This window comes from Lacerta agilis, chromosome 7 (assembly GCF_009819535.1).
Source record: "Lacerta agilis isolate rLacAgi1 chromosome 7, rLacAgi1.pri, whole genome shotgun sequence".
NCBI classification, from domain to species: domain Eukaryota; kingdom Metazoa; phylum Chordata; class Lepidosauria; order Squamata; family Lacertidae; genus Lacerta; species Lacerta agilis.
The window spans coordinates 28,021,550-28,040,210 of NC_046318.1; the positions used below are offsets into that span (position 1 = coordinate 28,021,550).

Genomic DNA, 18,661 nt, shown 5'->3' on the forward strand with positions numbered 1-18,661 from the left:
GGCTTATGGAACTTGAGGAAGCAGCTGCAGTTAGGAATTGAGAAAAGGCCCTTCCTCTGCCACAAAGCTCCTTCATTTATTCCCCAATTTTCTATTTTTGAATGGTTTGCAAGTGGCAGTTACTGTTACAGCTGTGGAAATGTGGGGGAAGTAGAAGATGTTCTCATTCTGCAGTAATGATTATATGTTTCACTGACCTTCATTTGTATTAAACAGCAACCAAACTACTGTAATGCAAATCATTAATAATACTGAGAGCAATTAGAGCGCAATTAGAGCAATTAGAGAGCAATTAGAAATTATATTGAAATTATATTGGCTTCATAAACTAACTCTTCTCTCATGTTTCCTAGGGTACGGCAATTCATAGAAATGGTCAATGGTACAGACAGTGAAGTACGATGTCTAGGAGGTCACAGTCCAAAATCTCAAGATAGCTATCCTGTTAGTCCTCGATCATTTAGTAGTCCTAGTATGAGCCCCAGCCATGGAATGAATATTCACAGTCTAGCAACAGGCAAAGGAAGTAGCACACACTGTTCTGGTGAGTTTGAGCTGGCAGAAGCTGGTGTTATACAGAGGTGTTTCACTTCTGAATCTTCAGTTTTTCATCCATCTGTCTATTAGCATATGAAATGCTTTGTGTTGTGGCTGGTGTCTTGCAGTGTTGCCACTCAGCTCCTTGCTGACAGTAACAACTTTTCTTCTGCACCTGTCTTATTTCTTAACAATGGAGACAGGCATGTCCCATAGTGTATGAGTGGGGGACAAGTGGGCCTCTCTTTCAATTAACCACTGCAGCTATTTCCACTGTCATAATTTTATTTAAGAAGCAAATAAGGATCAAGCAGAGAGATTCATCCTTTAAACCTCATTACAGTTGTCTCGCAGGCAGAAGGAGGAGTTTCTCTTACTGCATCCCATGCTATCTAGACCAAGTACAGTCATACCTCATGTTGCGTACGCTCCGTGTTGCGTACGTTTGGGATACGCACTCCCGCACCCCGGAAGTTTTCCAGAGCGTGCAGAACGCTTCTGCACACTTCGCGCATGCGCAGAAGTGCTCAAATCGCGCAACTTCCGGTTTTTCAGGTTTTTTTTTTTACGTGCGTTCGAGTTACGCACACCCACGTTACGCATGGTGACCTGGAACGGATCACGTGCATAACCCAGGGTTCCACTGTAGATCAAATAATGGGCAGCTTGTTCATACTACTGCTGCAGAGGGAGGAGAGATGTTGGGGGGGGGGAGTCCTTTCAGGTGCCAAAAGACAGAAACCATATCGTTTTGAGGTTAGCCTGCCCTCTATGCAAAACCCGTGTTGTATGGAATTTTGAATATTCAAAATAAGCAAAATTCAAATACTACCTAGATTATTTTTTGAAATAATTTTTGCTTTTGGGGTTTTAGGTTTTGAAAGTAGTTGCAGTAATGGAGTGATATCAAACAAAGCATATCAGTCTTACTGTCACAGTAAACATCAGTCCACCAGTTTGAATGTACCAGAGCTCAATAATATAAATGTAACACGATCACAGCAAGTTAACAGCTACTCCAGGTAAGTACACTCATTCCAACCTGATACCACTGTTTTTATCCACCATTGTTTGTGTGATTTATTTATTGTATTGATTTTCTAGTACAGGTAACTTGCATCTTATGTGGTGGTTGCGTTCCTAGCCATCACACATATAAGTGAAATTGCATAAAGCCAGGGGGCCTCCCTGCAAGGTGGAGGGTTGTTTGCCCAGCTTTGGGAAGGCAGCACAGGGGTTTGGGGATGCTGCCAGAGCCCTTGCACCACCTTCCCAAAGCTGGGTAAGCCCACGATCACAGCTTTGCATAGGTGCAGGGGAATAAGTAAATGGAAAGTGGGTTGTTTTCCCCACCCATAAGTAAGATAGTGCAAGCTGTGAGTTACCTGTATAGGCTATTATTACAAGCTTCAGTGCCTCTACCTCACCCTAGTGGGTGGGCATCAATTCAGATATTTTTCTCTGCTTTTAGTACAGAGTATGCACTAATCAATCACTACTTTCCCCATGTCAATCACTTACTATTCAGGGACTTTTCTCCCCATTCTCATATCAACTGTAGGCAGCCACCATTCTTGAAACTGCTGTACAGTGCATACTTCTCTGAAATCCCTTTCCCCCTCTTAACCCCCTGTACAAAGAGAGAAAGTTGAGAGGAATCTACATACCACCTCAAATGTGGATATATTTCAGTTACTCCGCACTGTCTGAGAGGAGAGAAACTGGACAATCCCATACATGTCTATTTTTAAAAAATTAAACACACACACACACACACACACACACACACAAGCTACAAATAAATTTTTCACATGTCTATTTAGCATTTGTATATTTTAAAACTCTTTTAATTCTTGCCTGCCTGGAACCAATGTGGATAAATAAGAAACTCTAGCCCTGCTGAATGCATTATCATATTTACCTATGTTGATATGGTGGAGAGCCATGCTTTTAGCACGGCTCCCAAAATATGTACATCTTTTGTGCAGTTGTCTGCAGAGAAATCCCAGTGTTTGAAAATCGTGAATATGACCAGAGGTGGGAATATACTGGATATACTCTACATGTGAATGGGGCTTGTATTTTACTTGGTGCACCAATTTCTGATAGGCTAAGAAAATGAGCTGCATAGGTTAAGTGGCAACAGGGAAAGCTGGTCCTGTTTCCTGTAGTTACGTATTGTGCTATTACAAGAACTGTTGCAGAATAAAAAGTGGTGACTTTGGAAATTCACAGCCCACATACTTAACTTTTAAGGAGCTCATGTTCTGGCTTTTAGACAGGCCTGGTGCCAGAATATGGCATACTTGGGCAAGTGCTAAGGTCCCTGCAGGCTTCACCACCACTGGACTGCCTCCCTAATGTGTTTCTGTGAGGCCCATGATTGCTTAGTTGCTTAGCTTGCTTCCCAGCTCTGAATAGTGCACCTACATACATACCACTCACTGCCATGCCACCCATGTGCTTCTGTCAGGGGCAGCATAATTAAGATGGCAGTGCCAGCAAGCTCAGGCTTATGGGAGCATCCTGCTTGACGTGGACTTGCTTTTATACCCTTTGATCCACCCCTTATCAAGGATTCTTCATAATGTATTGAATTCATCATGAAATTCAACTTTCTCATATTCTTATAGCAATGTTTCTTACAAAACCTTTGGATGCACAAGCTCACACAGAGAACTAGACTATCCAAGGAAGAGCTCTGTCACCCCATCATCAGTCAATTGATTTTTTTTTTTACCATAAGTCAGATGCAGATGTGTGGTGAAATAGGTTTTTATTCTTCCCCAGTTGCATTATGGAATATGGTGAGGTGCACATTTAAAAATGAGACCCCCATTCCACCTCTTTATACACTTAATGATGCATTTTTCCTCTTCTCAGCAATGATGTAGACATGGAAACAGATCACTACTCCAATGGGGTTGCAGAGACATCATCCAATGGCTTCCTTAACGGTAGTTCTAAACATGATCACGAAATGGAAGAATGTGACACAGAAATGGGTCTGCAGCAAAATTTCTTACATATTTAATATTACTATCACCATTTTTTTTTGTTTACTTGCAGTTATTTCCAAATGAAATTTAGGCATACCTAACCTGTTTCAGGCAATTTATATAGCTCTGAAGTGCTATAGTCAGTGGAAAATCTTTAAATGTGTCTGCATTTATAATTTACTTAGTTTGCATTGGATTATTTTCACTCTGTGGTGCTTCACTATGGCTTGAAAGACTCACACTTCCTGTTGTTGTAAAATATCTTCTGAGTTTGCATAATCTTGGAAAAGATGGAATTGTCACACAGATGCTGCTTGAAATGGCTTCAGCGTTACTCCTTTTGCCCACCACAACTCCTAAGTGGTTCTTATTGTGTGGAATGATTTCACACCAGCCTCACACTTTTCCTGCTAATGAGTAAAGTAGAAACAACTACATCAGCTTTGCCTCAGCCCTCCTGATGTTTTAGATTACAACTCCCATCAGCCTCAGCCAACATGGGCAATAATTAAGCATGATGAGAGCTGTGCTCTTAAAATATCAGGAGAGCACCAGGTTGGGGAAGGTTAATCTGCATAATGAGCTATGTTACTCATTTTCCCAGCGCCATAGACCAATAAGGCACAAGGATGCTGTCTGCATCTGCGTGATTGAGGTAGTGTGCAAGTGTGCTTTTGGTGTCATTCCCCAAATCCTTCCTATCTTGCAGCCTTATAGAGCATTTAGGTACAGAACAAACTTAATTTGTTTAAATGGATCAGATAAAGGAGAACTACATGTAAAAGAGAGTGGAAGAAATTTAGCAAATGTCTGTGCTCCGTTCTGGATAGTTTTTGTAAATTTTCATCATACTTTCCCAAGTTGTACCTTGAAAAACAAAACACACATCTACTAGCACTACTGTAAGAATTAAATTTTGATTAGCTATTGTTGTAGGTGTGTATCAAAGTGTCTGTGACAATTAAGGTACCTCTTCTCTTCCCCCCCCCCCCATTTTTGGCACTACTTAGTTAAAAAACAAATTCCTGGGAATATCCAAATAAAAGGTTCTGTAGCACTTTTATAAGAAAAAAAGATTGTTTTCCTTGCAATAAGCAGTTATATTTCTATAGCTACCAAGCCTGAATCAGGTCTGGAGCCATGACCGTGTTAAAGGGAGGCATTTCTAAGAAAGGAATATTTTTACTCAGCTGAAGTCCAAAAATTGGGAACAGTTAGTGAATATCCTTTGCTTTAAGAATTATGGATGCTTATTTCTATAATTTTAGGGAGGGTGTACTGTAAACATATTCTGGTATTTCTCCATAGTGTGTCAAATTACAGACAAATGTTTATCAGGTTTTATTTAAAATAAAAGCCCACTTGTTTGTAATAAAACTTCCATCACCATGCTTTGGAGGGGATCCAACCCAGCACAAGGGCTTCTAGACTGAAGGGGAAATGGTCACCACTTTCATGCCCTGTAAAAATGTTTATGCACAAAAAGGCATATTCTGTGAAACCTAGCGTCTGTCTACAACACTAGAGTGATGCCTTGCTATGTGGTGAGCCCAGAATTTCACATATCAAGTATTGTGTTTCATGCACAAGCAAGTTGCAGACTCAGTTGCATGACATAGCTTATCACACCTTAGAATAGTATATTTAAATTCATTTAATCGATATAAACTTGCCTAATGAGATGTTTGATACGACTGGCTAAATTTAAAAACAGAACACATATACAAAAAACCAAATAAAGCTTGCTTCGTTAACATATGCAGTAATATTTACAGTGGTCAGGATCCAGTTCCATGAGCTCAAGAAAGTATTGCTTACCTCATAGACAACTGCTTCTGAATTTGAGGGAAGTTTCAAAAGCAGTTGATAATATGACTTGGATTACTCACTTCCCCTCCTCCATCCTCTGGGTTAGTATACACACACTAAACAAACCTAAATTAGTTTTTATTTGAGCCAGCAGACCTTCCTTGTAACCAAAGTCTATCTTAGATACTTAAACAGCTCCAGCTTGTGTTTTTATTAGATCACTGCTATCAAGACTTGTCAGCCACTAAGAATAATGCACTTTTGGCCTTGACCTCGGTTTTGTGGAACTTCTTCCCAAGGAAGCTTTCCAGATCCGCATCCTTGGCTCCTTTGGAAGAACAATAAAATCATCATTATTCTGTCATACATTTTGAATTTTGGTTCTGTGTGGTGGGTTTTGTGTGTGTGTTTTCTGTGGTTTCCTTTTGGTTTTATCTGGGGTGTTGTCACTTTTGTTGTAGGCTGCTTTTCAGTTCTCAAAGTAGAAAAATGGATTAGAAATTAAAGTCTTAAATCAGAAGCCCAAACCCTGAATTGATCAACCACAATTATTATTTTGACCTAATCATTGAGTTTGTGTGTAGTCAAAGCACTGTGTTCTCACTGCTGTGCTGTTTAGTGATGGTGCCTTTTCATTCTCACAGAGGTTGATTCCAGTCAGTTAAGACGTCAGCTGTGTGGAGGTAGCCAAGCAGCTATTGAAAGAATGATTCACTTTGGCAGAGAATTGCAAGCCATGAGTGAGCAGCTAAGAAGAGAGTGTGGCAAAAACACAGCAAATAAGAAAATGCTCAAAGTAAGTTAAAATGTCTTTCCAGTAAAATATGAGCTTGTGCTGATATATTATCACACTGATGTGCAATCCAGTCTTTGCCAAGGAAGAGGGTGGTGGTTGCAGTTCTCAGCTCACTGGCTTATCATCTGTGAAGCATTAATGTGCTTGCACCTCTTTGTGTCAAATAACCACCCAAATAACAAAACTAGTGCAATGTGTGGCTAAAAAGCAGTATGTGACTTGTTTTTGGTTAGCTAGAATAGCTTTTAATTCTGTGTGAAGGAATGAATTGCTTCTTTTCTCATAAGCACCTTCTGTCCCACCCCTGCTCTGATAGTGAGCACTTGATCTGATGTTGTGTAGTTGTTAGGAATTGATTTTAAAAGTATTTGGAATTTACATTTGGTAAATAACAAATAGTGCCCTCTACCATAAGCTTGATTTTTTTAGCAAGATAAAAATAATAATGCAAGTGTACTTGATTTTAATCGGATAATAATTTGATGATGACAAAATTAAGCCCTGATTTCTCAACAGGATGCATTCAGTTTACTTGCATATTCAGATCCCTGGAGCAGTCCAGTAGGAAATCAGCTGGATCCCATTCAGAGAGAGCCTGTGTGTTCAGTTCTCAATAGTGCAATACTAGGTAAGGCTTGCCATTTTTTTTCATAACACATTTATCATCATAAGTGAACCTAAAGCAATTATGGTGTTGTATGCCAAAAACAGTAGTGTTGAGATTTATGGTAATTTTTTGCACTTAACCAAATCCCTTTTGTACCTCACTTAGCAGTAAACGTCAAAGTTATACACCCATTTTCATTGCAGGATTATTTTTTGTATGACATGGTAAATGCCCTAAGCCCGTCAAATGACACAAATCTTAAATTCGTCCAATGGACGTTTCAGTTTTGACTGGTAAGATTCACAAGGTTTTGATACCGTATAATTCCTGTATGGTTTATGTTATAGTAAAGTCTTGTGATATACTAAACTAAAAGACAATATGTGAAATATTCATCTCTGTTTTGGGATGCTAGGAAGAATTTAAAGTTCAGTTTGGTAACTGCAGAGGCACAATATTTTTGTAGGAAAAGTATCTGATAAGATATCCCCCTCCCCTGGTCTGAAGTATAACATATTATGTAATCTTTTCAGAGACACACAATCTACCAAAGCAACCTCCACTTGCTCTTGCAATGGGACAGGCTTCACAGTGTCTAGGATTGATGGCGCGGTCAGGAATTGGATCCTGTGCATTTGCCACAGTGGAAGATTATCTACACTAGCTATGCATATGATGTCCAAGGTGTATAATGTGGCTATATTCAACATGAAAGTAGACCAGCTCTGCTGAATGGAGTTTGGATTTTTAAAATTATGTACTAAGGACAGGTCTGTTGCTTTACATTGCTTCCTAGTTTACAGCATGACGCAAATGATTTTCTAACCTACTGTTAGGATAAATTTTCCATCTTTAACCAGAGTTAAGTATCATTGGTAACATCAGATTGACAAACCCTTGAATTGTTCCAGACAAACCAAAAAAGTCCTGCCTTCATGGAAGGTGGGACGAAATAGATGATGTTGTGGATGTGTTAGTATGTGGGTGATGTAAACTTCAAGCAGGATAATTTGCCAACTTCCACCCCCATTATTACATAGATCAATCAGTGTAATTTGCAAAATGCATAAGTACCTGACAGTTTGGCTGTATAGTATTGATGGGAAGAAATATTTTTAATGTGTACTGTAAAACTTGAAATACTCAGGAGCTGAGTGAATATGTTTGTTGCTACTTACAATCTCAACCTGTTTCCTAGTGGTTTTTGTTTTAACATGGTCTTTTCAACTCTGTTTCCTGTTTAACTGCAGACAACTTATGTTGTAGACTCACCTGTTTAACTGTTGTATTATAACAGTATTATATGTCAACACAGTGTGGTTATGGCCTATTTATATAAAAACCAAATATTTAGTCAATTTCAGTCTTAATTTAATCTTTGTACACCCTGCATTTTTAAAAGTGCTTAAATGAGTACTCTATTGCAATAAAATGTAGTGATACCATAATTAACCAGCCATTAAATACTTCTACATATGGTAGGATGGCTAACTTACTTTGTGTTGTGTTTTGGACTTGGGACTAGTTAACATTGAAAGTTGTGGCAAGGGCTGCAGGGGATTCCTTTGTGTTAAAAGGGTTTAAAGAACCTTTTGATGAGATCAGAGCAATTTTTCACACTGCTTTAATATTAACTGAACGCCAGTGGGCGTGGCATAGCTTTCAGCAGACGTATTTATTTTCACAGTGCAGCTTGTATGTGAAAGTTGAAAAACTTGATATTGTAATCCATACTGGTTCTTTTGCATTTTGATTTTAGCCATTGAGATTCCAGCAGATATTGTTTACAAGCATATATGCAACTATTAACCTAGAGATTTGTTAAAATAAAAGCAATTATGAAAAAGCAGTCCTGCAGAATTGTAACCTTGCAGGAGACATTCCAATCCTTTAAGGAACAGAATTTCATTTCAGCATAATTGTGGAAAGCTAATAAAAGTACACTGCACTGTTTAGAGGAGAAAAGCAGGATAAAAATATGACAATACCCTTACTACTTTAGTATTTACAGAAGTTGGCTTGTCTGAAGCCTCTTTTCAATACACATGTAAGAAACTCCAATTTATTTTCCACAACTTGTCAAAATGTAGTCTGTTTCAGCAGCTTATCTTTGAAGAAACCCAGTGCTTTGTGAACTTCTTAGCCTTTTGCTTTTCCATTTCACCTGGTAGGAAAGAAAAAGATTTCTTAAGTAACAGCTGCAGCCAGGTCCCTTCCAAATTGTCTATGAAATAAGCGCCAATCTGCCCCTTTACCTCTGAGTTGAGAAAGCTACAGCAACTGAGTACATTAAGTAAGGCAGACAGTTTTTGGCTTAAGTCTCACATCAACTTACCCCACAACACTAGGCGTGACACCATACACAATAACTCCACCTTGGGAGGCCTGTTTGATCTCACTAATAAGGTGCTTTGAGCTCCATGCTCGGGAATATATCAACCCTTATTTATAGTAACATGGCCAGCCAATCTCCTAGGAACATAGAAAGCTGACTTGTCTACCAAGTTGAGCCACTGCTGTCTAAGCTCAGTATTGTTTACACTGACTAACAGCTCTTCTGGGGTTTCAGGCAGGGGAACCTTTCCCCTGCTTATCTTGAAATACTGGGAACTTCTGCAAATCATGTGAGCTAATTACACTGTAAAATACTGTAAAACACACACAAGTTTATTTCTGGCCGGGTTTTCTGCTTTTTAAAAAAACACTTGTCCTTTTAAGATGGGTCAGTGTCAAACCTGAACATGACACTTACAACCACTGTCCCAGGAAGAAAACCTCCTTTACATTGCTCCTACATAACAAACAACTCCATGGGGGATTGTATTCATACCACGTCTTCATTACCCACATAGGATGCACATTCAAAAAATAAAAAACACTTACCCCAAGACTTATTCACAAACTGGATTGCAGCTTTTTTAACATCACTTGTCTTGTTTATAACAGAAAAATACTGGTTTTCTGAAAAGAGAGAGAGTCAATTAGCATAAGCTACATGTATAACTCTACAAATGTGTTAAGCAAAAGGCCACTGTACCTGTTGTTCGGTGGCAGCCTCTTCCATAGAGGTGTTTTTGTAGGAAGCCTTTGGCCACTTGCTGCTGCTTGTTGGTTAAATCCTGATCTTTTAGCTGCACAGCCTTATAGCTTTCTTGGAGCCTAATGATAAAATGATACTTAGTTCTCTGTAATGTAACTTTTCTTACTAGAGCAGACCTACATTAAGAAAGTTTTAGTCAAATGATTTCCAACTGCCCTTTTTTCCTAGTAATCTAATGTATGTGATCAAGATCTCGTACATAAAGCTAATTTAAGTGACAAGTCAAAATACTTAACAGGTATTGAGGTTATTACTTACAGGTGAAACTCAAAAAATTAGAATATCATGGAAAAGTCCATTTATGTAAGCAATTGTTTTCATTAGCTACTAGAGTTTAATATATGAGATAGACTCATGACATGCAAAGCGAGGTAGGTCAAGCCTTTATTTGTTATAATTGTGATTATGGTGTACAGCTGATGAAAACCCCAAAGTTGAGATTGTTAATTTGGGGTTCTCATCAGCTGTACACCATAATCACCACAATTATCACAAATAAAGGCTTGACATACAGGGGCGTACCCAGGATCAAAACTAGGGGGGGGCAAGCCATGGTCGTTCAGGTTCAAAAACAAAAACAGCTTCAAAAAACAGAACCCCCCCCAACAGAAAGCACCAAATGGCTGAAAAACTCAGTTTCCCAGGATCCTCAGTCCTCGCAAAGGAACTACTCACCATGCAAGGGAACTCAGTTTCCCAAGCTCCCTTCTTGCCAGCACGATATAGTGTGGATACAAAAAGCAGGCAGAGGAAGGATGAGAACCCAGGCTAAGACCACGGTCAGCCCTCTGATTCGCCCCCTGACACTGCCCAAGTCTCAGCCTGCATCCCCATTTAACCAAGCAGGGTGCAGGCTAGGATCCGGTCTCTGAAAGGCACGCCAGCTCTTTGTCGGCATGAGGGAGGGGGAAACAGCCGGCAACACACACACACACACACACACACACACACACACAGTGGCCAACTGTGTCTCATCTTTGTCGGCATGAGGGGGAGAAAGACCAGTCGTTGAGCTTTTATTCAGGAGGAGAGCTTTTTTTTCCTTTTAGGCTGCTGATAACCATTTATTTATTTTTGCTTGGGGGGGGGCAGCCGCCCCCCCTGGGTAGGCCCATGTTGACATATCTCGCTTTGCATGTCATGAGTCTATCTCATATATTAGTTTCACCTTTAAGTTGAATTAATGAAAGAAATGAACCTTTCCACAATATTCTAATTTTTCGAGTTTCACCTGTAGTGGGCAGTCCTACTTCACGTACTATTGACAGTCTTCACAGGATACTGTTGCAAGTACTGAAGCTGCCTCTAAGCTTGGCTTTGTATTAACATTGAGATGCCTTTTGTGAAAACATACACTGTCACACGTGGCAGCATATTTTAAAGCTTGCATTATTTTAGAAATTGCTTGTTGGGGGGAAATAATGTTACAACTAAAACCTTGATTTATCAAAGTAAAATTAAATAACTCCTCAGTTTCTACTCAGCTTCACTAATAATAATTCAGGCTTGTTCAACAGTATAAAAAACCTCTTGGGGCTATAAAACTTCCTAAGTAAATAAATAAAAGATGCCTTATATCAGTACTATCTATTCTGACTGACTGTGGGTCTCCAAGATCAGATTTTTAAAAAGGCAATTGTAGTAATAAAACCCAGGATCGTCCTCAAACCAAGCCCAGCAGTTTCCTGAGTGTTATTGAACTAATGGACAGAAGTAGCCAAATCTTGCACACGGAGAATCCTGCAATACAACTGACATGCAACACTATCTGTGTACAGTACTTTAAGCAGCTGAATCAGAGATTTTGTGACCAAATAAATTGTTATGGCAGAGCATGGAGCAATAAGAACATATGCGGTTGCAGAACAGATCAGAGTGAATAAATGGGCTTTTCTTACAACCACTATGACATACTAAGAATCACTCAGCCATACCTAGTTGCCAAGATCTCTTCACTGTCTTCCTCTATATCTTTTTGGCCATTCTCACTTTCAGAATCATATTCAACATTCTGACCTATAAAAATAATGGAAACTTTCATTGAAACGTTACACCTCAATGGATATCATGCAGGACTATAATACTTTTCAACTAGTTGCAAGCCTATTCCAGTAGTTTTTAAAGCCTCTTTAACAACTAAACAATTCACAAATGTATGTGGTAAGAGAAAGTGTGACCACTTATCAGAGAAACAGGTGCAGCTAATTGGGGACCCAGCACATTTGTGATGAATACGTGAATTAAAGAACAAAGTTTACAGCACTAATGCATTTTGTGAGAAGTGAAAGTATTATCTCAAATGATAAGATTAATGAACAACACAAAAATTGTTATCAGCGTCACTATTATAATAGTCATAATATTTTATGGGCATTGTCAAGTAGATCCTAATATTTATGGCATGATACAAAGCACATAATAAACGCAATGTAATATTGGGCAGAATCGTACACATACCTTGCTCTTGCATGGCAGATGGCTGATTTTTGCTAAGGAGAAATTAACATTGGAAGACATTTAGTAAGGAACCTTTTGATCAATTATTCACAAATACAAAAATGGCACATTCATATGGAACCTATTAAAATACACACAGCAATTACTGTTAATAGCTGTGCTTACCTATCATGAATATAACAGCAAAACTAAGATAGGAAAGCTTCTGCAAGCGCCCAGTAACTCAACTTTCCAATTCCCTTACTACTTAAGAGACATTTTTTAAAGGTAGGGCATATTATGACACTTGATTCATGCGCTGCTCTCCCTGTTCTGGCCATTGGTGTTGATGGGAAATTATAAATCCATCAGTGTAGGTGGGGGTTAGTCGTTTCTGTTTATTGCAGCCAAAGGAAGCATACAACCCAATCTCACTGAAACGTTTATTGGTGCTGCAGAACATACTTTGCTTACCTAGTTTCTGTTGATGATGCCAACTCCTCCAGCACATTTTCAGGAAGCAGCTTTCTTTTCTAAAAGAAACCAAATTAGCAAATTATTAAGCAACAGCTGTTATTAAGCTAGCCCTCTTACAATGTTAGCAGTAATGGTATACCATGCCTAGCTGACAATTGAGTGGAAAGTTTGGTATCTAACCATGCATTAATTTGGGAAAGGGATAAATAGGCTTTGTCTTGACATCTCATTTGGTCATTATGATTTTGTGACTGAATGACCAATGAGCTGGGCTATGTACAAGATCTTTAGTTAGTTTCAGTATACCCCAGAATAAACTTCCAGACAAGTCTTGCCATGGGAAAAGGGAACAGGACACTTTGTAACTTTTCAGAGGCATCTGATTGGCTGCTGTTTAAGGATACTGAACTAGATAGAGCTTTTGTCTGACCCAGAATGGTAGAGCTTAAGTCATTAAGCTTGCATATTTATATCCTGCCTCACTTTGTTCATGGGTCCTTATAAAACCATACAAACAGGAACCACGTAGGTTGGAAAAGTGTTACCACTTTGAGCAAAACAACCTGTGCTGTACCCAAGATGTGCACTGAAGATGTGCACTGTGGTAAATTGCCAAAAGCAAAGGGAGGGGCTAGGATTAAAACTACATTAAAAAGTATAGTGAAATAGTTTACCTCAATAGAGTGCAGTCATTAAGATAAAAAGTGGTGCAAAACTGAGTAAGTGTACAGGTGAAACTTGAAAAATTAGAATATCGTGGAAAAGTTCATTTATTTCAGGAATTCAACTTAAAAGGTGAAACTAATATATGAGATAGACTCATGACATGCAAAGCGAGATATGTCAAGCCTTTATTTGTTATAATTGTGATGATTATGGTGTACAGCTGATGAAAACCCCAAATTCACAATCTCAGAAAATTAGAATATTAAATGAAATCAACAAAACAAGGATTGCAGATAGAACAATATTGGACCTCTGAAAAGTAGAAGCATGCATATGTACTCAGTACTTGGTTGGGGCCCCTTTTGCATCAATTACTGCCTCAATGCAGCGTGGCATGGATGCTATCAGCCTGTGGCACTGCTGAGGTGTTATGGAAGACCAGGATGCTTCAATAGCGGCCTTCAGCTCTTCTGCATTGCTCAGTCTCATGTCTCTCATCTTTCTCTTGGCAATGCCCAATAGATTCTCTATGGGGTTCAGGTCAGGTGAGTTTGCTGGCCAATCAAGCACAGTAATCCCATGGACATTGAACCAGGTTTTGGTACTTTTGGCAGTGTGGGCAGGTGCCAAGTCCTGCTGGAAAATGAAGTCAGCATCCCCATAAAGCTCGTCTGCAGGAGGCATGAAGTGCTCCAAAATCTGGTAGACGGCTGCGTTGACCCTGGACTTAATGAAGCACAGTGAACCAACACCAGCAGATGACATGGCTCCCCAAATCAACACAGACTGTGGAAACTTCACATTGGACTTCAAGCATCTGGCATTGTGTACCTCCCCATTCTTCCTCCAGACTCTGGGTCCTTGGTTTCCAAATGAGATGCAAAAGTTGCTCTCATCAGAAAAGAGGACTTGGGACCACTGAGCAACAGACCAGTTCTTTTTTTTCTTTAGCCCAGGAAAGACGCTTCTGACATTCTTTCTTGATCAGGAGTGGCTTGACAAGAGGAATACATTTGAAGCCCATCTCCAGGATCCGTCTGTGTGTGGTGGCTCTTGATGCACTAACTCCAGCCTCAGTCCATTCCTTGTGAAAGTCCCCAACATGTTTGAATGATCTTTTCCTGACAATCCTCTCCAGGCTGCAGTCATCCCTGCTGCTTGTGCACCTTTTTCTTCCACACTGTCCCCTTATGCATAACTTTCCATTAATGTGCTTTGATACAGCACTTTGGGAACATCCAACTTCTTCTGCAATTACCTTTTGTGGCTTTCCCTCCTTATGGAGGGTCTCAAAGATGGTTTTCTGCACAACTGTCAGGTCAGCAGCCTTTCCCATGATTGTGATTCCTACTGAACCAGACTGAGAGACCATTTAAAGGCCCAGGAACCCTTTGCAGATGTTATGGATTGAGTACTGCACCTTTTCACAATATTCTACTTTCTGAGATTGTGAATTTGGGGTTTTCATCAGCTGTACGCTATAATCATCACAATTATAACAAATAAAGGCTTGGCATATCTCGCTTTGCATGCCATGAGTCTATCTCATATATTAGTTCCACCTTTTAAGTTAAATTACTGAAATAAATGAACTTTTCCACGATATTCTAATTTTTCAAATTTCACTTAAATTTAAAAACATTTGGGAACTCTAGAAAATTAGTTTGTAGATAACATTTGTATATTACACATGTAAATCCCTCACACAAGTACCTGCAAAATAACACATTGGGACTAAATTTTGATGTGATTCATGGTGATTCTTAGTTTTATGGTGTGCAACTGCAGGGGCAGTATGGTACAACTGCTAAACATTTTCAGAGTGAAAGTTTGCTGGGCTTGAAAAATAAAGCAACCTCAACATTACCTTTTGTTCCTTAAATAGTTCTTCTTTCTGTCGTCTCTTTTCTTTTAAGGTAGCCTTTTCTCTAAGTAAATAAATAATATGATGTTAATGAAGAGAAGACATGGGCACAAAAAGAATCAATATGTATTTACAGTCAATTGTGCTTGTTCCGAGTGCTATCAACAAAGTTAAGAGAAACTAGCTAAGCAGTGTAGTCAGGGGAAAAGGATGTATTCTCACAATGGCCACAATTGCCTATGTTTAGAAGAGAGGAGGGAACACACTTAACTATTACGTGAACACAGTAAATTGTCTTTATAATATGAATGACTGAAAAATTACTTTCAGTAGATAGCATTGTATTGTAAAATCTACCAAGAAAAATCTCTTATCGATAGTTTTGGACTAAGATGTTGTTGTTGTTTTATTTATTATATCATGTGAAGATCTCACAGTGATTCACAAGATAAAAAAATACAGAGTAAAAGCACAAAATAGTTGAAACAAAACAATACCCCCCCCCAACACATTTAAAAGGCCATAGAAAATTAATCGGCCAAAAGCCTGGTGGAAGAGGATTAGTGAGCTGCAGCAGAAAAGGCCCGTTTTTCTGTTGCCACCCTTTAAACCTCAGGGTCCAGGTCAGTTTATACAGTATGGGGAGAGGTGGTCTTTGAGGAATTGCAGAACTGATCCGTTTAGGATAGAATAAAGAAAATTCAAGTGTTTCTCCAGGTGGAATCACACTACCACTTCCTGGCTCTGTTTGACTGAAGAACTGATACTGTATTCTCTTCTCTCTAGCATACAGCAAGCCCCTTAACGTTATGGGAAGGGCACAGCTATGCTATTGGAAGCGGGGGGGGGAGGCTGTGCGCGTCTATTTCTGGTCATTCAAGCTCCCAGCAAACTTCAGCTACTATTTTCCTAACGAAGGGATATTTTCTCACAGCTGAGGCCTATCGTGGACAAATTCGGCCTTTTACGCAAAGGCCATTTACAACACTAGAAAGGGACGAAGACACTGGGATAACGAGAAAAGAACACAGCGGCTCCTTGAAGCCCAAGATGCAGCTATGTCAGCTTCTCTGTTTGGTTCTGGCGCCTCAGCCCTGCCGAATGGCTCTATTTTGCCACAGAAAGGCTCTCGGCGTTGCCTCCCCCCACCCCACCGGAGGAGGGAGGGAGGGCAGGCGCCGGTCAACTACGACCCCCGCCCTTCCCCGACACGACGAGGCTGACCCCCGAAGCGCAAGGCGTCGGCGTTCTGTTCTAGGCGCGGGACGGAGTGTGTACCACGCCGAACTTACCTGCGCGCGCGCTCCCCCGCCAACCGGTGCGCCTCCTCGGCCGCGGCGCGCGCGCTCTCGAATGTCACCTCCTCGGGAGCCTCGCCACTCTCCTCGTCCTCTTCTGAGGAGGAGGAGGCGGCGGCGGCGGCAGCGGAACCCTCCGCAGCGACTCTTTTCCTAGCCATGGCGCGAGTCCTCCGTGCTACCATCTTTCTCCACTCCTCGAACTTCCGGCTGACCCTTCGTCCTGTGACCCGGAAGCACCCTGGCGGAGCGGGGACTTGCTAGAGCTGACTTGGCGCGCTAAAATAAGCTTCCGAGCAGACGTAGATGGCCGAGCGGCGAGGTTCCGAGGGCGCTGGAATTGCCTGTCGAAGCCAAAATAAGTCAATTAGCAGGGACGTTCTTCCCTCGCTCACCCTCACGGGATGGCAACACAGTAATCTGTTGCTCTTTCCAACTTGGTTCTTATTTCTTGTGGAAACGTGATTTTTTAAACCGAGACAGTTACAACGGGCGGGTTTTGCTGCAGCTTAAAGGTTTGCACTGAGGATTTTATAAGTAAAGCAAACTAGCCTCGACTCTTTAATTTGCAACATTAAGGCTGAGTTTGCACAGCCAAGCGATAATCCCCTCAGCACAAGCTTCCCCCTGTACTTAATGGTTTGCATCGGGATTGTTACAGCAAATGCCCCAACCCAACACACATGCCCACACAACAGGACCCAAGTTAGAAAGAACAGAAAGTGGTATTTGTTGCCATGCTTCTGGATGGATACCCGGCCTGGTGTCCAGTCACAGCTACGCTTAAAGCTTGGATTCCGCCTCTGGACAGGGAAAATGCAGGAAGAGGCGAAAGGGGCACTCTGAGCTCCATAAGCAGCAGCCAAGGGATCCAGTCAATTAGATACAGTACCAGTAATTCTGTTTTCAGATTAATACATAGTTTATTTTCTTTTGTGAAAGAACAATACAAATCGCATACCTAATTTCCCCTTGCATTGGTAGGGCATAAGGCGTCTTCTGATCCACTGCCAAAGATTCCAATATCCAGAATGCAACTGCACTTAGGCACTAGCCCAAAGAAACATGTGGCAAAAGCATATACTAAAACACAAGCCTATCCATGTTTACCCAAATGTAAATTCCATTGTGTTTGCTCCCATATAACCATGCAGAATACTGCCCAAATTGTTACGTTTTTTAAAGGCGCCAGTGCCCTTCTGTAGCTTTTGCTGCAAGAAGCTGCCATCTCAAATTTCTTCAACATGATTGTTCTAAGATTGAGGGTGGTGCACATCTTTGAGAACCAAACTGGCATGAATGCACCATGTGCAAAGCTATACTCCTTTCTCATTCTGCCAGATGGTGCCAGTATAAGCCCTGCTGGTTTCCCCTTCTAGGCCATTGTTTATGGGGGGTGGGGGGTGTTAGCTTAAACTGACTTCAAATTTTGAGAGAGCTCATATTCATTGCTGCTCCAGAAACTTTGCTCGTGAGAAAGCCTCTTACAATTAATGGATAATGATAATATATGTGAAGCACACTGATTACTCCAAAATTCTTCTATATATTATATATTAATATTAAATGATAAAAAGAAAACTGCAGAACCATATTATAATCAACAAGTTGGAAGTTCTGTTTCATAGTAACTCAACATTGAGCTCTATTCAATTTCCCAGTTACTGAGGTTTTATCATAGTTGAGAGGAAGTGTAAACATGGTTAGTCCGTTATCTACTGCTGCACTAAATACCGGTATTTAATGAGATCTACTAATACATATTGATGTTTTGATAGGAAAACTGCTTTGGAACAAAACAGACAAAACATTGGTTTGTCTTATCTTAGTGACTTAGAACAGTAGACAAAACAAGTAAAAGACTAATAAAACAAATCCACAGATACATTCATACAAGTCCAAGAGTGAGAAGAAATTAAGCATGTATACTTTGCACATGGATGCTGCTACCTATGTTCCTTTAATTGTTTTCTCATACTGATCACCACAAAGAAATGTACACCATCCTGGAAGTAAACCTTTTTAGAGGATTGCACTACTTCATGAAAAAGACCACCTTGTTTACCATTTTT

The 18,661-nt window shown here is 40.2% G+C and overlaps 2 protein-coding genes across 3 annotated transcripts in view; one reads left to right on the plus strand and one right to left on the minus strand.

The window, feature by feature from the left end:
• The window catches only part of RANBP9 (RAN binding protein 9), a 29,271-nt gene extending 21,028 nt beyond the window's left edge, over nt 1–8,243 (plus strand). The window contains exons 9-14 of one of the 2 annotated variants that reach the window (XM_033154654.1): nt 354–544; nt 1,412–1,559; nt 3,421–3,542; nt 5,990–6,141; nt 6,658–6,769; nt 7,282–8,243. In XM_033154654.1, coding sequence (XP_033010545.1) covers nt 354–544; nt 1,412–1,559; nt 3,421–3,542; nt 5,990–6,141; nt 6,658–6,769; nt 7,282–7,412 — 856 coding nt within the window. In that variant the 3' untranslated portion in view covers nt 7,413–8,243. The remainder of the gene's footprint in view (nt 1–353; nt 545–1,411; nt 1,560–3,420; nt 3,543–5,989; nt 6,142–6,657; nt 6,770–7,281) is intronic. The other variant, XM_033154656.1, reaches the window with a different exon arrangement.
• Nucleotides 8,244–8,798: 555 nt separating this feature from the next.
• Nucleotides 8,799–18,290, minus strand: NOL7 (nucleolar protein 7). Its single transcript, XM_033154677.1, has 9 exons — nt 18,255–18,290; nt 16,584–16,849; nt 15,295–15,355; nt 12,759–12,817; nt 12,306–12,337; nt 11,783–11,864; nt 9,786–9,907; nt 9,632–9,709; nt 8,799–8,912 (listed from the first exon to the last, which is right to left on the minus strand). Exons 1-9 carry the CDS (start codon nt 18,288–18,290, stop codon nt 8,845–8,847), a joined length of 804 nt encoding a protein of 267 aa, XP_033010568.1. The 3' UTR covers nt 8,799–8,844.
• Nucleotides 18,291–18,661: the final 371 nt, after the last annotated feature.

Bases quoted from the DNA above. Each gene is read 5' to 3' on its own strand.
- NOL7 (XM_033154677.1), bottom strand. From the start codon at position 18,290: ATGTTTACACTTCCTCTCAACTATGATAAAACCTCA. The intron at 16,850-18,254 runs GTAACTGGGAAA...AGTCAGCTCTAG, and splicing joins TCAACTATGATAAAACCTCA to CAAGTCCCCGCTCCGCCAGG. The intron at 9,710-9,785 runs GTACAGTGGCCT...CTCTCTTTTCAG, and splicing joins AGGCTGCCACCGAACAACAG to AAAACCAGTATTTTTCTGTT.